The following is a 22,784-nucleotide window of genomic DNA, read 5'->3' as shown; positions in this document are numbered from 1 at the left end:
TAAAGAGAGAGAGCCCGAGAGAGAGCAAGCAGAGCTCCGTGCTCAGCACCGCCGAGGCAGCAATTTCCAGCGCCCGGAGACAGGATGGAAAGACTGTTCAGCAGAAGTAAACAGGAACACCCGGAGCCCGTCCAGGCAGAAGTGCACGGTGAGTGAACGCGCTCAGGAAAGGCTCCAAGGCGAAGAACGCTCCGGCGCCACGGCGTCCGCTGGGTTCTTCTGGCCAAATGGTTGCATTTTCCCCCTTTGGGTCTGTCTGTTTTCTACTTCACTGTATCTGAGGAAGTGTACTCGCGCACGAAGGTTTATACCTTGAATTAAACTTTGCCGGTCTTAGAGGTGCCGCAGGTCTCAAACTTTTGTTGCATTTCCTACAACGGGAATTTGCTTCTGGGCTCAGTGAAATGGACTTCTCCAAGGATTATGCATGCTTGGTTCAGCCGTGAGCGGTTGCAGTCAGATTGCTGTCTGTTCAATGGTGGGGTTAAAAGAAAAACAAAACAGTAAAAGCTTCCGAGCGTAGAAACTTGGGAAAGGATGCTTTTGCTTGGTTCCTTTGACAAGCTCTCTGCATTTCAACTAGTGCGGGAAGACAAGGGCGCTTTTGATGATAGGCTGGAGACCTGCCAGTCATGTGGAATCTGTTAAAAGCAAGGTGTTAACACCCGGTTTAGATTAAGGATCTGGGGTACTGAATCGGGGTTACCAGCAGTGTTCCCTCTAAGCTGAGTTAGTGTGAGCTAGCTCACACTAACTCAGCTTAGAGGGAACATTGGTTACCAGTTGCGGGGGGGGGGGATCTCCATTTAATAGGGATTTTATGGGATCTTATCTACCTACCTTCTCTAGGATGTTAATTTAACCCGATACCTCCATGCCATGAAAAGCTTCAACTGCCAATTCCACACACATTAGTAGCCCCTATGAAAGGGTTATTCCCCCCCCCCCGCCTGTTGGAGTACCCCCCCGCCCCACCTGTTGGCAGCCCTCATTGTAAACATACAGGATGGGTACTTGGAAATACGCTGGACTAGATGGACCACTGGTCTGATCCCGCTAGCCTCTACTTATGTTCCTGTGCTCTAATAACAGCTTATAATATAAGGTATGTGCTAGGCTAGTGGAATTATTATGCTTTTTTTAGCCTGGAATTCTTCATTGTACAGAAAAAGTCACCTTGTGGCAGCTGGTGGGGGAGGGGAGGGGAGCTGGTTGCTTTTCTAGGAAAACAAGTTTAAAGTCCCCTTGCTTTTCTTTTCTTTTCTTTTCTTTGCCATCCACTCAGAGCTGATTCATGGCGACCTCCTGGGGTTTTCAAGGCAAGAGGCATTCAGAGGTCAATTGCCATTGCATCATGACCCTGGTATTCCTTGGAGGTCTCCCATCCAAATAATAGCCAAGGTCAACCCTGCTTAGCTTCTGAGATCTGATGAGATGAGGCTAGCCTTGGATGGACGGAGGATGGAGATAATTTCACAGTTGTTTTAGATCCTGGCCTATACTTGATGGTTTCCTTTACAACCAATGGATTGGTGATATTGCCGACATACATTTTGACATATTTGATGTTTCATTACATTGTGCAGCTTTTATATTGGCATTATTAGTGGAATTTGAATCACTGGGGATTTATGTAAAAGTTAGTGTCTCTGTGAGAGTTGGACTATAAGGAAGGCCAAACGCCGAATAATAGATTCTTTTGAATTATGGCGCTGGAGAAGACTCTTGAGAGCTTCTTGGACTGCAAGGAGATCAAATCAGTCAATCCTAAAAGAAATCAACCCTGACTGTTCCCTGGAAGGCCAGATAATGAAACTGAAGCTCAAATACTTTGGCCACCAAATGAGAAGGGAGCACTCACTGGAGAAGACCCTGATGCTGGGAAAGCTTGAAGGTCAAAGAAGAAGGGGACGGTAAAGGATGAGATGGTTACAGTGTTATCGATGCAACGAACATAAAAGTAAGCAAACTCCAGAGCACGACGGAAGACAGGAGGGCCTGGCGTGATGTGGTCCATGGGGTCGCAAAGAGTCAGACTCGACTGTGCGACTGAACAACAACAACAAAAGTGTCGCTGGGAGGCTTTTACAGTACAATAACAGATTTAAGCCTGCTGACTTTAGTGGACTTAGAAAACCCTTATTTCTCCCTAGTAATTATAACCAATAGATGGACATTTTTGTTTTTCCCCATGATATGTGGGTACGAGAGCAGACCCTGATCTGCTTCTCTCTTAGTAGGGGTTCGGTTGCCTAAAATCTCAACTCTCTTAGACCTTTCTCAGTACTGTTTATATATATATATATAAGCAACGGTAACTAAAGCATTATGGTTTATATACATAGATGCAATGCAGAACTCAATAGCCCAGGCTTGCCTGATCGCGTCAGATTTCAGAAGCTAAGCAGGGTCAGACCTGGTTAGTACTCGGATGGGAAACTACCAAGGAAATCCAGGGTTGCTACACAGAGGCAGGCAATGGTAAATGACCTCTGTACAATCTCTTGCATTCAAATGTCTCTGGGATCTTCATAAATTGGCTGCAACTTGACAGAAAAATAAAATAAGTACAGTTTAAAGAATGGAAACAGGAGCAATTCAGTTGCTGTAAAAATGACAGCACTATACTTGGGGGCTTGCAAAGGTGTCTTTAATGTCTCAGCAGCAGAGATATAAAAAAAAAAATCAATGCCATAAGAACATAAGAACATAAGAGACGCCAATGTTGGATCAGGCCAAAGGCCCATCCAGTCCAACACTCTGTGTCACACAGTGGCCAGAAATACCAGTGCCATCAGGAGGTCCAGCAGTGGGGCCAGGACATTAGAAGCCCTCCCACTGTTGACCCCCCCCCAAGCACCAAGAAGACAGAGCATCACTTGCCCCAGAGCCCCTAGCTATACCTTGTGGCTAATAGCCACTGATGGACCTCTGCTCCATATGCTTATCTAATTCCCTTTTGAAGCCGTCCATGCTTGTAGCACCCACCACTTCCTGTGGCAGTGAATTCCATGTATTAATCACTCTTTGGGTGAAGAAGTACTTCCTTTTATCCGTTCTAACCCGACCGCTCTGCAGTTTCATGGAGTTTCATTCCCATTTTATAGCCTAAATCGGCTCATGGGAATTAAAAATAAAACCCAACAACTGATGTTACAATTGAATGCAAATGTTCCATAAGGAAGGAATCCTTGGCTGAGCTATGGTAGGATCCTTAGCCTTCCTCTCTAATGGCACCATTGCTGGTTGGAAGCAGGACGGAGAGGGAAACTGAGCGGAATCTGAGCATGACATAGAGGTGGAGGGCTGCTTCCTGTCCTCCTGGTGGCAACTGGAAAGTGGAGGGAAGGGATTCTCGGCTGAGCTAGAACTAGACCCCATGAAGGGGTTCAGCATTGAGGTACTTCTTTGGTTACTCGCCACCAGGGCTATTTTTGGCAGCTCGCTGACACAACTGATGTTACAATTCAATGCAAATGTTTCATAAGGAAGGAATCCTTGGTTGAGCTATGGTAGGAGCCTTCCTCTCTAATGGCGCCATTGCTGGTTGGAAGCAGGACGGAGAGGGAAGCTACAAAAAAAGCTCTGGGTTTTGACAACAAACAAGGCAAACAGAATAAGAAGGGAAAGGTGGGTGTGGCTGGATGACCACACTTCTGGTAACATGGGGGTGTGGCCTAATATGCTAATGAGATGTGCTGTCAGGGGTGTGCCCTAATATGCTAATGAGTTTCTGCTCTTGGGTGTGGCCTCTCATGCTAATGAGTTCCTGCTGGACTTTTTCTACAAAGAAAGCCCTGCTCGCCACTGTTTGCTGTGATTCTAGGATATTCGCTGGGAGGTTTCATGGGCAAATGTCTCAGCAAATAGGTCTCAACAGTGATCCAACAGCAAGATCGAATACGAGTTTTATCCCTTCTCATTTTTTCCTGGATTCCGAGTACTCCTCTATCTTGCCCCAACTGCTTTGAGATCTGGTGTAGAAGGTGGGCTTTCTCCAGTGCTCACCAGTGTTCCCTCTAAGCTGAGTTAGTGTGAGCTAGCTCAGTTTTTTAGCCTCCGGCTCACAGATTTTTGCCTTAGCTCAGGAAGGATGGCTCCAGAGCAAACTAATTTATGCAGTAGCCAAATCGCTCACTCACAATTTTAATGCCAGTAGCTCACAAAGTAGAATTTTTGCTCACAAGACTCCACAGCTTACAGCAGTGATGGCGAACCTTTTAGAGACCGAGTGCCCAAACTGCGACCCAAAACCCACTTATTTATCGCAAAGTGCCAACATAGCAATTTAACCTGAATACTGAGGTTTTACTTTAGAAAAAACAACTCATACATTAACTTAAGATGATCCAAACAAAGTAAGGAAAGCAATTCCAAATGCTCTCATTTACTTAAAATTATTTGGCAGAGAATTTGACACTTCAATGATGGTCTGGGCCTGGCACGCGTGCCCACAGAGTTGGCTCTGAGTGCCACCTCTGGCACCCATGCCATAGGTTCGCCACCACTGGCTTAGAGGGAGCATTGGTGCTCACCTGTCTCATTGATGGAGAGACATTCTTTTTAAAGAATATGTATGCATGTGAGTGTGTGTGCACCTGGAAGTCATGGCAACCTCGGTGACTGACCCCTACTGATGGCCTGGAGGATATTCAGGGAGGTGGCTGAATAAAGCCTGCCCCTGTCTCCCACCTCTGGTATTCCAAGGAGGTCTCCCATCCAAGTACTTGCCAGGGTCGACCCTGCTTAGCTTCCGAGATCTGACAAGATCAGGCTTGCCTGGGCTGTCTAGGTCAGGGCATTGCGAGAGATTCTTTAGCATCTTCTTAAATAAAAATCTATGATGGACTTTCTCCAGTGCTTGCCTGTCCCATTGATTGAGATTCTTGCATATTCTTAAACAAAAAATCTTCTTTAAGTGCAGGTAGAATTCCCCATTCTACATCCATATAAAGTAGATAAGAAGAATTCTGCTGGTCAGACCCAGGGTCCGTCTCTGCTAGCATCATGTCCTGTTTCACAGAGTAGTCAACTAAATGCTTCCAGGAGACTGCAAGAAGTGCAAAGAGAGCAGCCCTGCTACCCAGGAAATGGTTCTTTGGTACACTGCCTCGAAACTTGGAGGTTCTTTTTAGCTTTTATCTAGTCACCTGTTAAAACCACCTAAGCCAGTGGTCATTTTGTGGCAGCAAATTCCATATATTCATTCTGTGTCATGTGGTGAAATGTTTCCTTTTGGATCTATCAACAATTGATTTTACCAAGTGACCAGAAGCTCTGGGGGAAGGGTATGGGGAAAGTTGTTCCTCTCTCTCCACTTTCTGGTCCCCTTACATGATTTTATAAACTTCTTTCATGTCTTTCCTTTAGTCTTTTCTTTCCAGAATGAAGATGCCCCAGACACGTTAGCCTTTCCTTACAGGAAAAGTGCCCCAATCCTTTGATTATTTGGCTTGCTCTAGAGTGTACATTTTGAGATGGTGCGGCCAGACTTCGACTCCCAGTGTGCTCTTGAACAAGTAAATATCCTCTGTGACTACTTTGGTGTAGTGGTTAGGAGCACAGTCTCTAATCTGGGAGAACCTTGTTCGATTCCCCACTCCTCCACATGCAGCTGCTGGTGTGACCTTGGGTCAGTTACAAGTTAATTCAGAGCTGTTCTCTCAGGAGCAGTTCTCAAAAGAGCTCTCTCAGCCCCACCTACCTCACAGGGTGTCTGTTGTGGGGAGGGGAAAGGAAAGGGATTGTAAACTGCTCTGAGACTTCTTCGGGTAGTGAAGAGTGGGGTATAAATCCAATCTCTTCTCTTCTCTCTCTTCCATCTTGAAAAGGAGGCTTCCCCTGCCCAAGCCGGGCTAGAGACTATCTTCACCAAGAGGCTGGCTAGCTAGAATTACAAAGGATGTTAAAGGCACCTGTATACCTTTAACCTGGGTAGGCTACCACCAGTCCTGTGTCCCTCCAGTCAGGAGCCAAAGGACAAACTCCTGACCTTACTGGGATTAACTAGGGAATCCATCCTGCCAGGTTGACTCACAGCAGGAGACCCTTGGTTCTCAAAAGGCAAGACGTTACGCACTCTGGGTCCAAAGTGTACTCTGTCTCTAGAGTCCCAAATGCCAGGCTGGTTGGCTTAATATATATATTTGTATTAAGTGCAAAGAGTATTATTATAAAAAGTGCAGAATTACTTAAAAGGTTACTGTGAGGAAAAACAATAAAACTAGATATTAAGAAACTAGCTCAACATGTGTAGAACCTTGGTTCTCAAAAGGCACGACGTTACACACTCTGGGTCCAAAGTGTACTCCGTCTCTAGAGTCCCAAATGCTAGGCTGGTTGGCTTCAGCAGCATACCAACACCACCAAGCCCCCTGAATAGGTTTCAAATTTATTGCTAGAATCCTAAATGGTCGCTAGGCTTGTGCACCAATCAGGGTTCAAGGAATTTCCTATAGATAAAAAGGTAAAGGTTTCCCTTGCTCTAAAGCCACTTGAATCTGACTCTAGGGGGTGGTGCTCATCTCAGTTTCCAAGCCAATGAGCCAGCGCTGTCCAAAGATGTCTCTGTGGTCATGTGGGCAGCATGACTAGACACCGAGGCACACGGAATGCTGTTACCTTCCCACCGAAGCGGTACCTATTTATCTACTTGCAATTTCTTGCTTTCAAACTGGTAGGTTGGCAGGAGCTGGGACCAGAGCTCACTCCATCATGTGGCACTCAGGTCTTGAACTGCTGAACTACTGACCTTCCACCCTGCAGTTCAGTGTCTACCTCTGAGCCACCGTGGCCTGTCCTATAGATACAAGTAGGTCAATCAGTGAAAGGATAATTTCATTGGTCTCTGGTCATGTCAGAAGAGCAGGTGATGTGATCTGCAGCTTCACACCACCACCCCCTCTCACAGGACTTAATTGCTCTGGAATGTTAATTGGGGAAGCCAAGGCCGGAGAGGTTTACAGCAATCTGTCTCTCAAGGTGGCTATGCAAACCACAAAAGTGATAAGGTGATAGAGGGCACTGCCAATTGGAAGCTCTCCGTAACTGATAAGCAATCCGCAGTGCAAAGGTCACTTGTGAGGAAGGTTGCTCATGTAATCTGAGGAAATATTACCAGTTAGCCATGTAGGTGTAATTTACATAGACCCAATGTGGCATAGAAGGTAGAGGGTCACACTAGGATCTGGGAGATTCAGGTTCGAATCCCTACTCTGCCACGTTGGTAAAAACAACAACACACTCCACATTTATTTATTGAAGACATAAGAACATAAGAGAAGCCAATGTTGGATCAGGCCAATGGCCCACCCAGTCCAACACTCTGTGTCACACAGTGGCCAAAACTACCAGGTGCCATCAGGAGGTCCACCAGTGGGGCCAGGACATTAGAAGCCCTCCCACTGTTGACCCCCCCAAGCACCAAGGTGACAGAGCATCCCTTGCCCCAGAGTCCTTATCTATACCTTGTGGCTAATAGCCACTGGTGGACCTCTGCTCCATATGTTACAGTTTATCCAATCCCCTCTTGAAGCCGTCCATGCTTCTGCCATGCTTCACTTCCTGTGGCAGTGAATTGTCCATCTTTAAGAGAAAGGTGGGCTAAAAATGGCTTCGATAAATAAATGAACTTGAGATTGTTTTGGTTTTGTGGTTTTTATTGGACCAAGGACGTTTCTGTAAGTCAGTCACTCTAACTCACCTTCAGGCCTTTTTGAATCCTCAAGGTGGGTCATAAAAGAAACCTGCTTGGTCCAAGGAAGGATACTCTTGGGCCAGTAAAAGCCTCAGAAGCAATCAAATGGTACCAAATTTAGGGTTTTTAAAAAAATCTAATTAAAAATGCTGGAAGTTTTTGATTTGTATCTTTCCCAGAAGTTATTTCAAAGTCCTTTGCCAGGTCCTCAATTCCTCAGCTGTGGCTGTTCACACAAGACCATGCCTGAAAATGAATTCTACAACCAGCAGTTCAGTATTCAAAGTAAGTGCAGATACCCCAGGAACAGCCAGCTTTTTATCTCAGTGTGGGAGTAGTCAGAGTATCACACTAGGATCTGGGAGACCTGGATTCAGATCCCCACCCTGCCATCATGAAAGCTTGCTAGGCGCCCTTGGGTCGGTCACAGACACTCAGCCTACCCTACCTCACAGGGCTGTTGTGAGGATAAAATGGAGGAAAGGCGTTTATAATCTGCCTTTCTGCATTTGGGGGAAAGGCAGGTTATAAATGAAGTAAATAAATATATCATTTCTCTCCTTACTGCAACCATTGTTTCATGTGACTTTTGTCTATGAAGGGTCCCGTGATCCACAGCATAGCTTTTCAGTGGTCAATCCCCCCTCTTTTTTTCACCAGTGGAAAAGCAGGTTAGATCCACCCCACTGTCGGATTCCCTTCCTGTTCAAACCATTGTCCCTCTTAAGGCCGTCAGTACAATCTTCTTTAGGGAAGGCCTATAGGGAAACCAGGTTCAGTTAAGGACCAGGCTTTTGGGCCTTCAGAAGTTGCGCAAAGGAGCGAATTTTGTCAGGAGTTGCTTGACCTGGATTCAGATCCCCACCCTGCCATGAAAGCTTGCTAGGCGCCCTTGGGCCGGTCACAGACACTCAGCCTACCCTACCTCATAGGGCTGTTGTGAGGATAAAATGGAGGAGAGGAGAAAGGCATTTATAATCTGCCTTTCTGCATTTGGGGGAAAGGCAGGTTATAAATGAAGTAAATAAATATATCATTTCTCTCCTTACTGCAGCCATTGTTTCATGTGACTTTTGTCTATGAAGGGTCCCGTGATCCACAGCATAGCTTTTCACCAGTGGAAAAGCAGGTTAGATCCACCCCACTGTCGGATTCCCTTCCTGTTCAAACTATTGTCCCTCTTAAGGCCATCAGTACAATCTTCTTTAGGGAAGGCCTGTAGGAAAACCAGGTTCAGTTGGGGACCAGGCTTTTAGGCCTTCAGAAGTTGTACAAAGGAGCGAATTTTGTCAGGAGTTGCTTGTCATAATTCAGGGTTGCTAGAACAGGAAAACCCGCATCGGACACGTTTTTCTTCCAAGCACAGGATGAGTCTTTGACTGAGGAGTTCTAAACAACTGAGGCAAAGCCCATTTGAAGGCCATAACCACAGCTTTTGTCTTTTCAAGAGAAGGAATGCAAGGGGCCAAACTACATGTGGTGGTAGAAAGGTGTAACCGAAACTCTTGATGTATAATCCATCTTAAAAAGTAGCTGTGATGGGGTAAAACGTATGAGGACCATAGTGATAGGGATGAAAGGGTTAATTTTATATGTATACCTGAACCAGTTTGGTGTAGTGGTTAAGTTCGCAGACTCTATTTGGGAGGACCGGGTTTGATTCCCCACTTCTCCACTTGCAGCTGCTGGATGGCCTTGGGCAAGCCACAGTTCTGTCAGAGCTGCTCTCTCAAGGACAGTTCTGGAAAGAGCTCTCTCAGCCCCACCTACCTCATGGGGTGTCTGTTGTGGGGAGGGGAAGGGGAAGGAGTTTGTAAACCGCTCTGAGTGAAGGGCGGGATATAAATCCAATCTCTTCTTATTTTTTTTGCCCCACCAGATTACAAATACCCCTGGAGGAGCCTTTAGCAACTGAGGAGGTAGGATAGGGGAGAAAGGATTCAGGTTCTCTGCCTTTCTTGCCACCGGCAGTCCATATCAACATTCTCCCCCACATAGTTGCTCTTAAAGGTCAAGTGACATGTCAAAAGCTCCAGTGCCAGAACTCCGGCATCACATGTAGCTTGGGAAGGTGCCATGGCTCAGTGGTAAATCATCTGCTTTGTGTGACAGAGGTCCCAGGCTCAGCCCCCAACATCTCCAGGATCAGGTAGTGGGTAATGCAAAAGACCTCAAGCTGAGACCTTGGAGAGCCACAACCAGTCTAAGCAGACAATTCTGATGCTGAGACCTGGAGTCTGACTCAGTCTAAGGCAGCTTCATTTAAGGGGAAGCCATGGGCCACTGGTTGAGCACCTGCTTTGTATGTAGAAGATTTCAATTTCAATCCCCCAATATCCCCAGTTAAAAAGATCAAGTAATAGTGTGTGAAAGGTCTCCACCTGAGGCCCTGGAAAGCCACTGCCAGGTGGAGTAAACAAGACTGGTTGGATTCACTTCAAGGTGGCTTCATGTGTTAATTAACCATTGCCCCTCTTAAGGCCAGAGGCACTAAGTCTTTTATTGATGAGATGCTACAGATCTTTGCCATCTATTGAGATAGCCTTCTTTGGGCAGGTTTTTCTAGCCAGGATGGAGACAAGTCCAGCACACAAGCAGTAGGCAGGTCTCTTGAACGTCTAAGTATCCCATCCACGTCCTTCTGCATGCAATTTAATGGTATCCATAGCAACCTGAGTAATGGAAGGCTCAGGAACGTCAGCAACACCTATTAATCTATGTGATGAATGTGAAATCCAAGCCAGATCGGATATGATTGATTCCTGTTACTCCTGGCTATTTTTTACATCCCACACTTTTTGTGGTTTTGTTGGTTAAAATCAACATCTTGAGGGCTGTGTGTATAAGTGTCATTGAGACGTGGCCAACTTATGGCAACCTCTCCTGGGGTTTTCAAGGCCAGAGACGAACAGAGGTGGTTTGTCTATTGCCTGCCTCTGCGCAGCAACAGTGGTCTCCCATCTGAGTACTAATCAGGGTTGACCCTGCTTGGTTTCTGAGATCTGATGAGATCAGGCCAGCCTGGGTCGTCTACACACACATGGGTTAAAACCAGCATCTTGAGGTCTACTGGCTGCTAATATTGGAGCCCAGAAACATCATACCCCCCAGGAACCCAGCAGATTGCTACCTGTTGTTTTTTTCCCTGGAGGGCTATTGGCAGTTCCGAGCTTTCCCCGTTTCCATGAGAGGTAGACATTCAAAACTGATATTGCCTGAACAGACTGCATATTTAACGGCTAATGATTGGAGCAGGGGGTCCCCAATCTTTTTCAGGCTGTGGGCACCTTGGGAATTTTGAGAAGGGGGTGGTAAGCACCACCCCAATATGGCTACCACAGGAGGTGGAGTCAAACCCCAAATGGCTGCCTCTTCCTCGTCCAGTGGAATACCCTTCCCTTTGAATGACAGAAGCCAGTTACAAGCCCTGCCTTACAATGCACCCACCCACTTTTGAAAACCGTGGTGGGCATCAGGGTAAGTACTGGTGACTGAGTAAGAACCCTCATTGAGAGCAAGCGTCATCAGCCTTCTAGGGGAGGCTGGGAGGAAGAGCCAGCAGGAGATTCAGGGAGATTTGGGCTGCTGGCATTGTTGCAGTTATATAAAACAGACACTTCAGTTTCTCGGGAGGCAATTTTTAGCTCCAAAGCAAGACGAAAAAGCCATTGCTAGCTTACCCACTCCATTTGGCCTTCTGATTACTTCTCTTACTGCCTTGCAAAATTCAGTACTATATTGCATTCATGCGCAGTTCGGCAGCCTCCCCCTCCCATCCAACTCTTCCTCCCCGGCATCTGATCGTGCCGGGGAGCGCCGCGCCACGACTCAGGGGATCCGTGGGATCCCGCCGCGGCGTCTCAACTTTGGTGCGGCTTTTAAAAGCCGCACGTTTCCCTGTGTTTTCCCTGCCATGTGGCAGGGGCCTATGGCAACCTCTCCTGGGGTTTTCAAGGCCAGAGATGAACAGAGGTGGTTTGCCTATTGCCTGCCTCTGCGCAGCAACAGTTGGTCTCCCATCTGAGTACTAATCAGGGTTGACCCTGCTTGGTTTCTGAGATCTGATGAGATCAGGCCAGCCTGGGTCGTCTACACACACATGGGTTAAAACCAGCATCTTGAGGTCTACTGGCTGCTCATATTGGAGCCCAGACACATCATACCCCCCAGGAACCCAGCAGCAGATTGCTACCTGTTGTTTTTCCCCCTGGAGGGCTATTGGCAGTTCCGAGCTTTCCCCGTTTCCATGAGAGGTAGACATTCAAAACTGATATTGCCTGAACAGACTGCATATTTAACAGCTAATGATTGGAGCAGGGGGTCCCCAATCTTTTTCAGGCTGTGGGCACCTTGGGAATTTTGAGAAGGGGGTGGTAAGCACCACCCCAATATGGCTACCACAGGAGGTGGAGTCAAACCCCAAATGGCTGCCTCTTCCTCGTCCAGTGGAAAACCCTTCCCTTTGAATGACAGGAGCCAGTTACAAGCCCTGCCTTACAGTGGCCCCACTCACTTTTGAAAACCTTGGTGGGCATCAGGGTAAGTACTGGTGAGTAAGAACCTTCATTGAGAGCAAGGGCCATCAGCCTTCTAGGGGAGGCTGGGAGGAAGAGCCAGCAGGAGATTCAGGGAGATTTGGGCTGCTGGCGTTGTTGCAGTTATATAAAACAGACTCTCGGGAGGCAATTTTTAGCTCCAAAGCAAGACGAAAAAGCCATTGCTAGCCTACCCACTCCATTTGGCCTTCTGATTACTTCTCTTACTGCCTTGCAAAATTCAGTACTATATTGCATTGGCTGGGGGCCAGTTTAGGGCCACTTGAAGGAAAAGGTCTTAGGATCTGATGGCGCCTGCAGCAAATGTCCTAATGTAGCATTTTTCCTTTTACAGGCGAGATACCAAGCTGGATGGAGGGAGTCCTTATTCGCAATGGCCCGGGCATGCATAAAATCGGGGAAACCGAATACAATCACTGGTTCGATGGCATGGCTTTGTTGCACAGTTTTACGATAAAGAATGGTAGGTTTGTTTATCAGTGCCAGGGGGGTAGCTGTGCTAGTCTATTGAGCAGCAAAACAAAACAGAAGCCCTGAAATTCGAAAGGGAAGCAGGAGAGCTCTGCTTCCCACAGATTGGGACTGGTGTGGGTATCTGATTTGGGACACACACAATCCTTGCAGTAACCACAATGAAAAAGCTCCTGGTGACTAATGAAAAACAGCAGGGCCCGGTTGAGTCTAGCTATGGTATGGATGTTAGCCAGGTGACCTAAATGGAACTGCGATCAAAGGCAGCATGCCTTTCCTTACCCACATGGTGGAGACAGACAACAGGAGATGGGCTATCTCCACCACTGTCCTTGTCTGTAAACTTAGAGAAGCCTTTGGACTGCAGTGCCCCCTTTTGGAGACAGAATGCAGGACAAGGAGGGCTACAGTACAATACAGCAGAGAAGCGTTGTTGTTTTTTAATGTAATTGAAGCAGCAATAAGATCAGTGCATGACCTTGAAGTCTGCCCAGTGGGATAAGATGGGACTTATTTCTGAGTATAGACCAGCTTTAAGCTTGTTCCTTACTGCTGTAAGTATGACCCTACGATGTAATTTCTGCCTCGTTGAAGGTGTCATGTTAGTGATCATGCTTTGTTTCAGCTCTGTTTTCAGATTTCTGCTTGTTTTCAGATTTCTGCCATCCAAACTCTCTTTCTTTGTTTATTGGCTGCCCCCGTCCTGCCCCACACAATACCTGGCTACAGGAAGGTGGCATGGGAGAGCCCAATCTCGTCAGATCTCGGAAGTTAAGCAGGGTCAGTAGTTGGATGGGAGACCACCAGGGAAGACTCTGCAGAGGCAGGCCATGACAAACCACCTCTGCTTCTCACTTGCCTTGAAACCCCTTGCTGCGGTCAGTGTAAGTCAGCTGCAATTTGATGGCACTTCACACACACACACACACACACACACACACACACTGAGACTTTAAAGACAGAGGTACTGAAACGCACAAACAGCTTTGCAGCTTGTACATTGGCTGTTGCTTTCTTTCAGGTTTGGTCTATTTACTTGTTTAGAGTACTTTGAGAATATTTTTCTGCTTGCTTCCCCCCCCCCCAACTGAACCCAAATCGGTGTTGCACATGATTTTAAAGTCTCATGTGTCTCTCTGATTGCGACTGCTGAGTTCTTAACTCTGTTCCACCAGCAGACCTGTTCAGGCAGCCAGTAATCCTACAGAGCCACACAAAAGCATGTTTGTACTGGAGATTTCTTGTATTCCTGCTTCAGACAATGAAGCTAAAACTCTTTACGGAAGCTAGATGTGGCGCCAGGGGAATGCCATACAGCCATGACTGATAGCCACCTAGGTATATAAAACATAATAATAGCATACTCATGGGACTCGCTGTCGCAAGATGGAGTGAAACCTAGCTGCCTGACATCATGGGGGATTGATGGGGTTTTTCGGTTTCATCCAGCAAGGCCATTTATAAAATACTTCTAAAACAGTCTTGCTCACCAGCCTAATGCTTAGTGGAAGAGCCTCTGTTTTTCATGCAGGAGGTCCCAGGTTCAATCCCTGGTACCCCCAGTTAAAAAGATTACATAGTAACTTGCTTGCATGGACTTCAGTCATACAGTCTCTGCCAGTCAGAGTAGACAAGATTGGCCTTGATAGACCAGTGTTCTGAGGATGCAAGGCAGCTGTTTTTAAAAGCCCTTGGCTTGAGAGCAGAACATCTGTCTTGCATCTCAGGTTCAACCTTCAGCTTTGCCAGTTATAAGGATGTTGTAGTAGGAAAGGTGAAAGGGCTTCTCCACCTGCAACCTTGGAGAGCTGCTACCAGTCCAAGCGGACAAGACTGACCAATGGTCTAACTCGGTGTAAGGCAGCTTCATGGATTCAAGGTGCTGTGTGGGTCACAGCGAAGACTGATCCCAGAATGATGTTCACATTCTCTCCTGAAATATCGTTTCACAACATTTTGTGTCAGCATCATGGCCTGCCCTGGTACTTGTGTACCATCTTTCTAACACCCAGGATTGATTTGCACGTGCATGTTTGCCTTGTGTGGGATGATTTATTTATTTATTCATTCAATTTATACCCCGCCCTCCCCACCAAGGTGGACTCAGGGCGGCTTACAAACATATAATAAAGATACAGTTAAAGCCTTCCAAAACATATAAACATAGAACATAAATAACAATCATTTAAAATACGCCTAAAATGCTGGAACATGATAAGTAAACAAGAGCAAGGTTAGTTGTTGTAGATTATCTGGGCTGTATGGCTGTGGTCTTGACATTGTAGTACCTGACATTTCGCCAGCAGCTGTGACTGGCATCCTCAGAGATATAACAAGGTTATTTATAATATGACTTAGGTGACCGTATAATTGCAATACTTTCACACCAGCTCAGTAAGCTCAATTATTGTGCGGCAGGCACAGGCTGGAAATAACGATGGTAAAGCCAGGGCACAGGCTGGAGGAAAGAGATGGTAAAGCCAGGGCACGGGGAAACTCCTCGGTGTATAAGGCGGCTCCGTAGTCAAATGCCTGGTGGAAGCGCTTGCAGCATCAGAGGATGACCCTCATGAGCAAAGGAGCCATAGCGGTTTTAACACCATAGATGTAATTTTTACATCATCCAAAGTTACCTCAGACACAGCCTGTCAACAGCCGCTGGCCATCAAGGGTTAAGAACAGCCCTGATAGATCGGATCGAAAGTCCATTTTATCCAACATCATATTTCCCGTAGTGGCCCATCAGATCCTCTTGGGAAGTCCTTATTTAGAGTATGAAGACAAAATTGTGCCTCCCACCGTGCAAACAACTGGTGTCCAGAGGTAAATATTCTTGAAAAAACATCTCTCTTGTTATGAGCCTATTCGCCACCTCAGATTCTCTCTGAGCTCACCATTAGTTGAGCTGTCTGATTGGCCACAGTGAGCCCCCCCCTTTTTTTCCAGCAGCAGTTCCAACTTATGGAAGGGCCTCCATCAAGAGGTGAGGAAGGCCCGGCGGCTGCTGGCTTCTCCCAAGAAATGTAAGCCTGTGACCTTTTCAGGCAAGCACTCGGAAGCTGAACTGTCCTCTTGTTAATGTCTGTTTCTGATTTTACTTATTTGTTGCTTGTCAGTCAAGTGTTTTTGTAAGCGGGAACAGTGGCATATAAATATTTTAATACATAAATATGGTCTCTGAACGTAGAGGTTCCGTTTAGCCTTCAGTGCTAATAAATGGGGATATGCTGTTCTCCACGAATTTGCCTTATTCCCTGTTCTGACGATGCAAGGCCATCTCTGTACAATCCAGCATGGTGTTCCAGCAGTGAATTAGACATTGTGCTCAAAAGTGTTTTCTTTTGCCTGTTTTAAAGTTCACCACATTCTCCACACCATGCATAATTATATAAATGCTTATGAAGCTCATCTAATCGTTTTTCTGAAGAAAAAAAAATTCTTTAGTCAGCATTGATAGAGAAGCATTGCAAGTCATCTGTGTGTGCAACCCTATGAATTAATGTCCTCCAAAATGCCCTATCATTAACAGCCTTGCTGAGGTCTTGTGCGTGGGCTCTAATCTGGGAGAGCCGGGTTTGATTCCCCACTCCTCCACTTGCGCCTGGCTGGATGACCTTGGGCAAGACGTAGTTCTGGCCCAGCTGTTCTTGAAAAAGGGCAGTTTCTGTCAGGGCTCTCCCAGACCCACCTACCTCACAGGGTGTCTGTTGTGGGGAGGGGAAGGGAAAGGAGTTTGTAAGCCGCTCTGAGACTCCCTTGGGTAGTGAAGGGCGGGGTATAAATCCAATCTCTTCTTCTTCTTCTTCTTCCTCCTCTTCTTCTTCTTCCTCCTCCTCCTCCTCTGAGGGCCCTGACTTCCATGATTAAGAACATAAGAGATGCCAATGTTGGATCAGGGCAAAGGCCCATCCAGCCCAACACTCCGTATCACACAGTGGCCAGAAATACCAGTGAGTCAATCCATCTCATTCTGAGTATTCCTTGTGACCTGCTGCCTTCCGCTATTCCTAGCATTGTTGTCTTTTCCAGTGATTCTTGTCATCTCATAATGTGGCCAAAGTACGATAATCTCAGTCACTTCAGCTTCTATGGAGAGCTCAGGCTTGATTTGATCTAGAAACCACTTATTTGACTTTTTGGTAGTCTACAGTACCCGTAAAACTCTCTTCTAACACCACATTTCAAATGAATCAACTTTCTGCCTATCAGCTTTCTTCATTGTTGCAGTCATCAGACAGTGAACGTATTTATTTACTTAGTATGTGTTATCCTATCCTTCCTCCAAGGAGTGTACAGTGTACAATTGGTCTTCTATTCTCCGTTGTATGCCCAACAACCCTGTGAGGTAGGTTAGACTAAGATCAACAGCCCCAATGTCACCCAACAAACTTAATTTGAACCTGGGTCTCTGCAACCTAGTTGAACAATCTAAACACTGCACCAAGCTGCCTGTTACACGTGTGTATCTGCCAAGCATAATGTTGATAGTGATGCAGAACAACTTTATGGATTGATTCATTGATTGATTTATACTGTTTTTCTTGCTCAATGGAGACCCAAAGTGGTTTACAACATTGTTCTTCCCTCCTCCATTTCATTCTTACAACAACATCCCTGTGAGGAAGATTAAGCTGAGAGAGTGAGCGGCCCAAGGCCACCCAGTGTTGCTTCCATGGCAAAACAGGGATTTGAACCTGGGTCTCCTAGATCCTAGCTTGACACTCTAACCACTACACTGTGCTGGCACAGTCTTTGTGGACATGCACGAGTAAACCAGCCTAACACAATGCTGCAACGAAGCACAGTGTCAAGGTTTTTGTCATAGCATCAGACCAGCATAGGGGTTCACATGTCCCATCTTAAGCATTTATGTAGCAGCAGCAGATGTCAGGCCAGCATATAATGAGAGGCCTGTACGAGTCCCAGAGTTGGAGACTTCAACAAAGCAGGCAGCCGCAACAATTTATTTTTCACTGAGACGGTGTGTCATCCGGCAGGATTTCCATCTATCTCTGCCAAAGCCAAGCACAAAACCAGGCTGCTGTGGTGAAACAGGTTTCATGTAAGTATGTTCATTAGAATGACTTGCAGTCAGGTGGTGGAAGTACCTGGGCTTAGCTCACAGCAAATAGCTCATGTACTCCTTGTGTCTCCCCTCCCACATCCCTTCTTATCTGTATGTTGTCATTCATCATAACACCTGGAAGGTTGTCACATAATACTTTCGGCTCAAGGTGTTTTTCCACACATGGTTCTGGCTGCTTGGGCAGCTGATGTATGTTAGAAGCAATCCTTCACTCCTTTTCCTCCCACCTTTCCCCCCTCCTTTGTCTCCTTATTATTAAAAAATATATATGGGCCACATATTCACATGGTCAAGACAGGTGACTATCAACAATACAAATATATAATGAAGCAGAGTAGAATTTTAAGATTCTGCAATCTACAAGAAGTTTGTGGGAGTTTATAATGCAGTCTTTCTTGGGTCAGGGGACATTGAGGCATGGGAGGGGCATCTGACAGTCGGAGACCCTGTTCTGGCCCCCAGGAGTTTCCAGTATAGCTCCCAACACAGTCTGTAATCCTACTTTCTTCCAGCCAGAACTCAATCCATGCCCTTGTTCCATTGTGAACAACAACAGAGACTCACAATACAAGAACTCATGGACACTCAATGAAATTGCTGAGCAGTCGGGTTAGGACAGATAAAAGGAAGTACTTCTTCGCCCAAAGAGTGATTAACACATGGAATTCACTGCCACAGGAAGTGGCGGTGGCTACAAGCATGGATGGCTTCAAGAGGGAATTGGATAAACATATGGAGCAGAGGTCCATCAGTGGCTATTAGCCACAAGGTATAGATAGGAACTCTTGGTTTGGGGCAAGTGATGCTCTGTATTCTTGGTGTTTGGGGGGGCAACAAAGGGAGGGCTTCTAGGTTCCTGCCCCCAGTGGTGGACCTCCTGATGGCACCTGGTATTTTTGACCACTGTGTGACAAAGTGTTGGACTGGATGGACCACTGGGCTGATCCAACATTGTTTTTTCTTATGCTCTTATTCTGTCAGGGTTCAATTCGCTTTTTTTTGTCATTAGCTCCAATCTGAGCCTGTGGGCAATTTTGGAATTTTAAAAAAATTACTGGGAGTCACCACAAAATCACTATTGTGGGGGGATGGGCCAATCACAAAACGTCTGCCATGGCAGGGCAACCCCAAAATGCTGGGACTAGAAATGAGTATGAACCGGCTCACAAACTAAAGTTCATGACAAATTTTGGCCGGTTCATGGTTCATGAAATGAAGTGTTCATGACAGGTAAACCAGCACAAACATTCCACAAACTTTCCAGCTTTTAGTGGAGGCTACTGCTGGTTCGTGAACAGATACATCTCCAGACAGACTGTCTCCGCTCAGTCTAAATGTTTACACAACTTCAAAACAACAGGGGGGTGGAACTTGGAGGGCATGTAGAGGAGCATCTGGAAGAGGTCCCCTGTGACTTTTATGTCTCTAGCTTGCACAAGATCTGTTCTATAAACTTCTGAAACTCCTGAACCTATGCCTGTCAAAATGACCGCTGACAGGCACAGGTTCAAGAGATTCAGGAGTGTATAGAACAGATCCTGTACAAGCTAGAAACACCAAACCCACTAGGTGTCAGCTATGCTGCCATGAAGGTTGGGGAGTTTGGTCTGTATCTGGTTAATTGCTATTGCTTTCCTTTCAGGTTAATTGCTACTGCATTCCTTTCTGTGCTTTCTCTGCTGTGTGCCGAAATGCTTATCTATACAGATGTGCAGGAGGGTGTTGTGGTGTCTGGGTTTTCCCTAGGTGTCATGGGAGAGTGTTCGTTCTCAGCTTCAGCTACCTAACGGTCTCTAAGCTTTATCTCGCACGTGGGAGGGTGCCTAATTGGCCAGTGCTGGGGGGGGTGCATACGAATACCCTATATCCTATTATGCCCAAGGGGCCGCCGCCATTCTTAACAGTGCCTATGTTACTGCATCTATAGCTCTGCAATAAAAGTATAACTGTTCCTGAATGCATGTACTTCATTGTTGGCTGTGGGTTCTGACACTAGGGATCTCTGGCTGACTCTGCCTGCCCTCCAAGTTTGGTGAGGATTGGATTTACGGGGTCCAAGTTATGGCAATCCACAGAAGGTGCCCCCAGGAAAGTGCTTTCTGGGGAAATTACTGCCTGTCATTGGGGGGGGGGAAATAACTTGGACCCCATAAATCCAGTCCTCACCAAACCTAGAGGGCAGCTAGAGGAGAGTCATCTGGAGATCCCCTGTGAGTTTGGTTTTCCTGACATCTTCTGAGGGAGGCATTTCAGCTTTTTGCTTTGTAGAGGAAGAAAGTGGGCCCGAGGAAACAATCAATGGGCAAGATGTTGCCCATGGGCACCATGTTCGGGATCACTGCCTGTAAGTAAACAGCAGCCTGAAGATGAGATCTGGAGGGCTGCCATCTCTGGGTTGGGAAATGCCTGGAGATTTGGGGGAGGGAACACAACAAGGAAAAGATGATGGAGTCCACACTGCCGTTTCCTCCAGGGGAACTGATCTCTGTGGTGTGAAGGTCAGTTGTTTGTTTATTGATTGATTGATTTGATTTATACCATGCTCTCCCCACCAAGGCAGGCTCAGGGCAGCTAAGAAGGCCATATTGGCATTCATAAATAGTAAAACAATAAAACACTTTATACAAAAACAATTCAGATCGTTTCAAATACAGCATACATAAGATGTCAAAGCTGTCCAATTGGCTACCATAAGAGAAAACAGCGACTGGTGTCTAGTTCTCTAGCGTTTTGTTCTATAGTACAAGGGCATAGATGTTAAACAGGTGGCCAAAGTAATTTGAAAAGGTAGATTTCATGGCTTGATGGTCCTGAGAGAACTGGCAACCCTAAGAAGGAAGTATTTGATTGTTGTTCATGTGGAACAGGGGTGAGGCTCTCCATGGAGGTTCTTTTCTCCTTCTCCTCCAAATACCACACCCTTACCTGTCTCCAATGAGGGCTTTGTTATTAGGAATGGAGTGCGAATTCTGGACAGCTTGACCTCATTGGTACAGGCGGGTCCCAAAGGAACGAGAAAAAAGCCAGTGTGATGTTGCAGGAGCCTCCGGGCTGATTGGGTGTGGTCTTCAGAGGAGGCAGCAGATAATGATCCTGGTAGCCCAGTACTGCCTTTCCCCATAGATCCCAGCCTCCTTTCCCCCACCCCCTTATTACTGCCATTCCAACCCCACCCCTGAGCCGGCCTTGGCTGGGAGTGCAGGGTAGAAGTTTTAATAATAATGATGATGATGATGATGATGATGATGATATTCCCTGCAAGTCGAAGTATTGTGAGGTCTATTCCTTCATCCCTTTTGCTATTGCACTATTGGCGGCACCAAAATGATTTTTATTACCATTTCTGCCAGTGATACATATGAAGGTTCAATATGCTCCATCAGATCATTGGTCTACCGAGGTCAGTCTTGTCTATTCAGACTGGCAGCTGCTCTCCAAGGTCTCAGGCAGAGGTCTTTCTACTTGATCCGTCTTCACACTGATTCTCTGCCGCTGAGCCATAACAGTCCCTTTGATGCTGAATGGAGTTTATCCATCATACTACAAATATCCAGTTCTGTTTGCATAGTTAAGTGTGGGGTGGTCGCCATTTGTGCTGCCTGTGACTGTGTGATATAGAAGGTAGTGAGCTTTTAAAAAATGAATCAAAGATGTGTATACATAAACAGAAGGAAGGGGGAAATTGCTCATTGCTCAAGATCTATTGATCAGAGGAGCTCTGGAAAGGAAAGGAAAGGAGAAAAAATGATGATGATGATGATGATGATGATATTCCCTGCAAGTCGAAGTATTATGAGGTCTATTCCTTCATCCCTTTTGCTTTTGTACTATTGGCGGCACCGAAATGATTTTTATTACCATTTCTGCCAGTGATACATATGAAGGTTCAATATGCTCCATCAGATCATTGGTCTATCGAGGTCAGTCTTGTCTATTCAGACTGACAGCTGCTCTCCAAGGTCTCAGGCAGACGTCTTCTACTTGATCCGTCTTCACACTGATTCTCTGCCGCTGAGCCATAACAGTCCCTTTGATGCTGAACGGAGTAATAAAGGGAAACTAATAGTCAGTGTATTTTTTGTTTGTAGTGAAGGACTGGGTGCTGTCCCATGCCTTAGTCTCCGGACTGCATGGCAAGACAGCTAAATAGTCAGACCAAGCTTTCTTCCTGTGGTTACTCTTCTGTCACTGTCCGATATGTAGAATGCTCCTCTTGGGGAACTTCCTCCTTCCTTCTGCTCATCCTCTACCACAACACATTTCTCCTTGCACATACCAAGAGGAAGAACACAGTGTCCCCATCTTGACACCATGGTGCAGATGGCCCTCAAACCATCTGCATCTACCCATAGTAAGTTAGACTAGTATACTATCACTATCTCTAAGCTTTTCTGTCTAGAATGTAGTTCCTAAATAAAGAGACTATTATTAGTCTTCAAACTGTAGAGTGGCTCTGTGTAACTCTGTAACTAGGCTGGGATACCTGGAACTAAGTCGCTGCTGCATGTGTGCTTGAAGCACTCTGCTAAACTAATCAGTGGTAACTGGACTAACTATACTGGTTAATTTTACCAACTATGTTGACACCAAAGCTACATGGAAGGCATGAAGCCCCCGATGTTACACTCTCTTTGTGAGTCCAATGTCTTGTATTCCCTTCTGGGGAACGACTGTGGGGTGGCAGTGTGTCAACCTCGCCTGCTTTTTCCGGGCTTGGTTGAGTGATCTCCAGCCCTCACCTGGAGATTGGCAACGATGGTTCGCCAGAAGGGAATAGTTAGTTTGGAGGGTGGAGTCTATGGCTTTGTACCTGTCTGAGGTCCCACGCCTCCTGAAACCTCACCCTCTCCAGGCTCCATTCCTCACATCTCCAGGAATTCCCCACCTGGAGTTGGCAACCCTATGTCCTTCCCAGCCAATTATCAACCTACCTTTATTTCCCCCTCACTCTTCAGCTTTCCACCCCCCACACACC

General features: G+C 46.3%; 1 protein-coding gene across 2 annotated transcripts in view; it reads left to right on the top strand.

Moving 5' to 3' along the window:
- BCO1 (beta-carotene oxygenase 1) overlaps positions 1 to 22,784 on the top strand; it is a 65,304-nt gene continuing 42,520 nt past the window's right edge. For both annotated transcript variants that reach the window (XM_015405812.1, XM_015405811.1), the window contains exons 1-2: positions 1 to 148; positions 12,587 to 12,715. In XM_015405812.1, the coding sequence (XP_015261298.1) occupies positions 85 to 148; positions 12,587 to 12,715 (193 nt within the window). In that variant the 5' untranslated portion in view covers positions 1 to 84. The remainder of the gene's footprint in view (positions 149 to 12,586; positions 12,716 to 22,784) is intronic.

The sequence above is a fragment of the Gekko japonicus genome, unplaced genomic scaffold, assembly GCF_001447785.1.
Source record: "Gekko japonicus isolate JY-2015 unplaced genomic scaffold, Gekko_japonicus_V1.1 scaffold144, whole genome shotgun sequence".
Classification (NCBI taxonomy): Eukaryota; Metazoa; Chordata; class Lepidosauria; order Squamata; family Gekkonidae; genus Gekko; species Gekko japonicus.
This window is presented reverse-complemented; position numbering and strand designations above follow the sequence as displayed.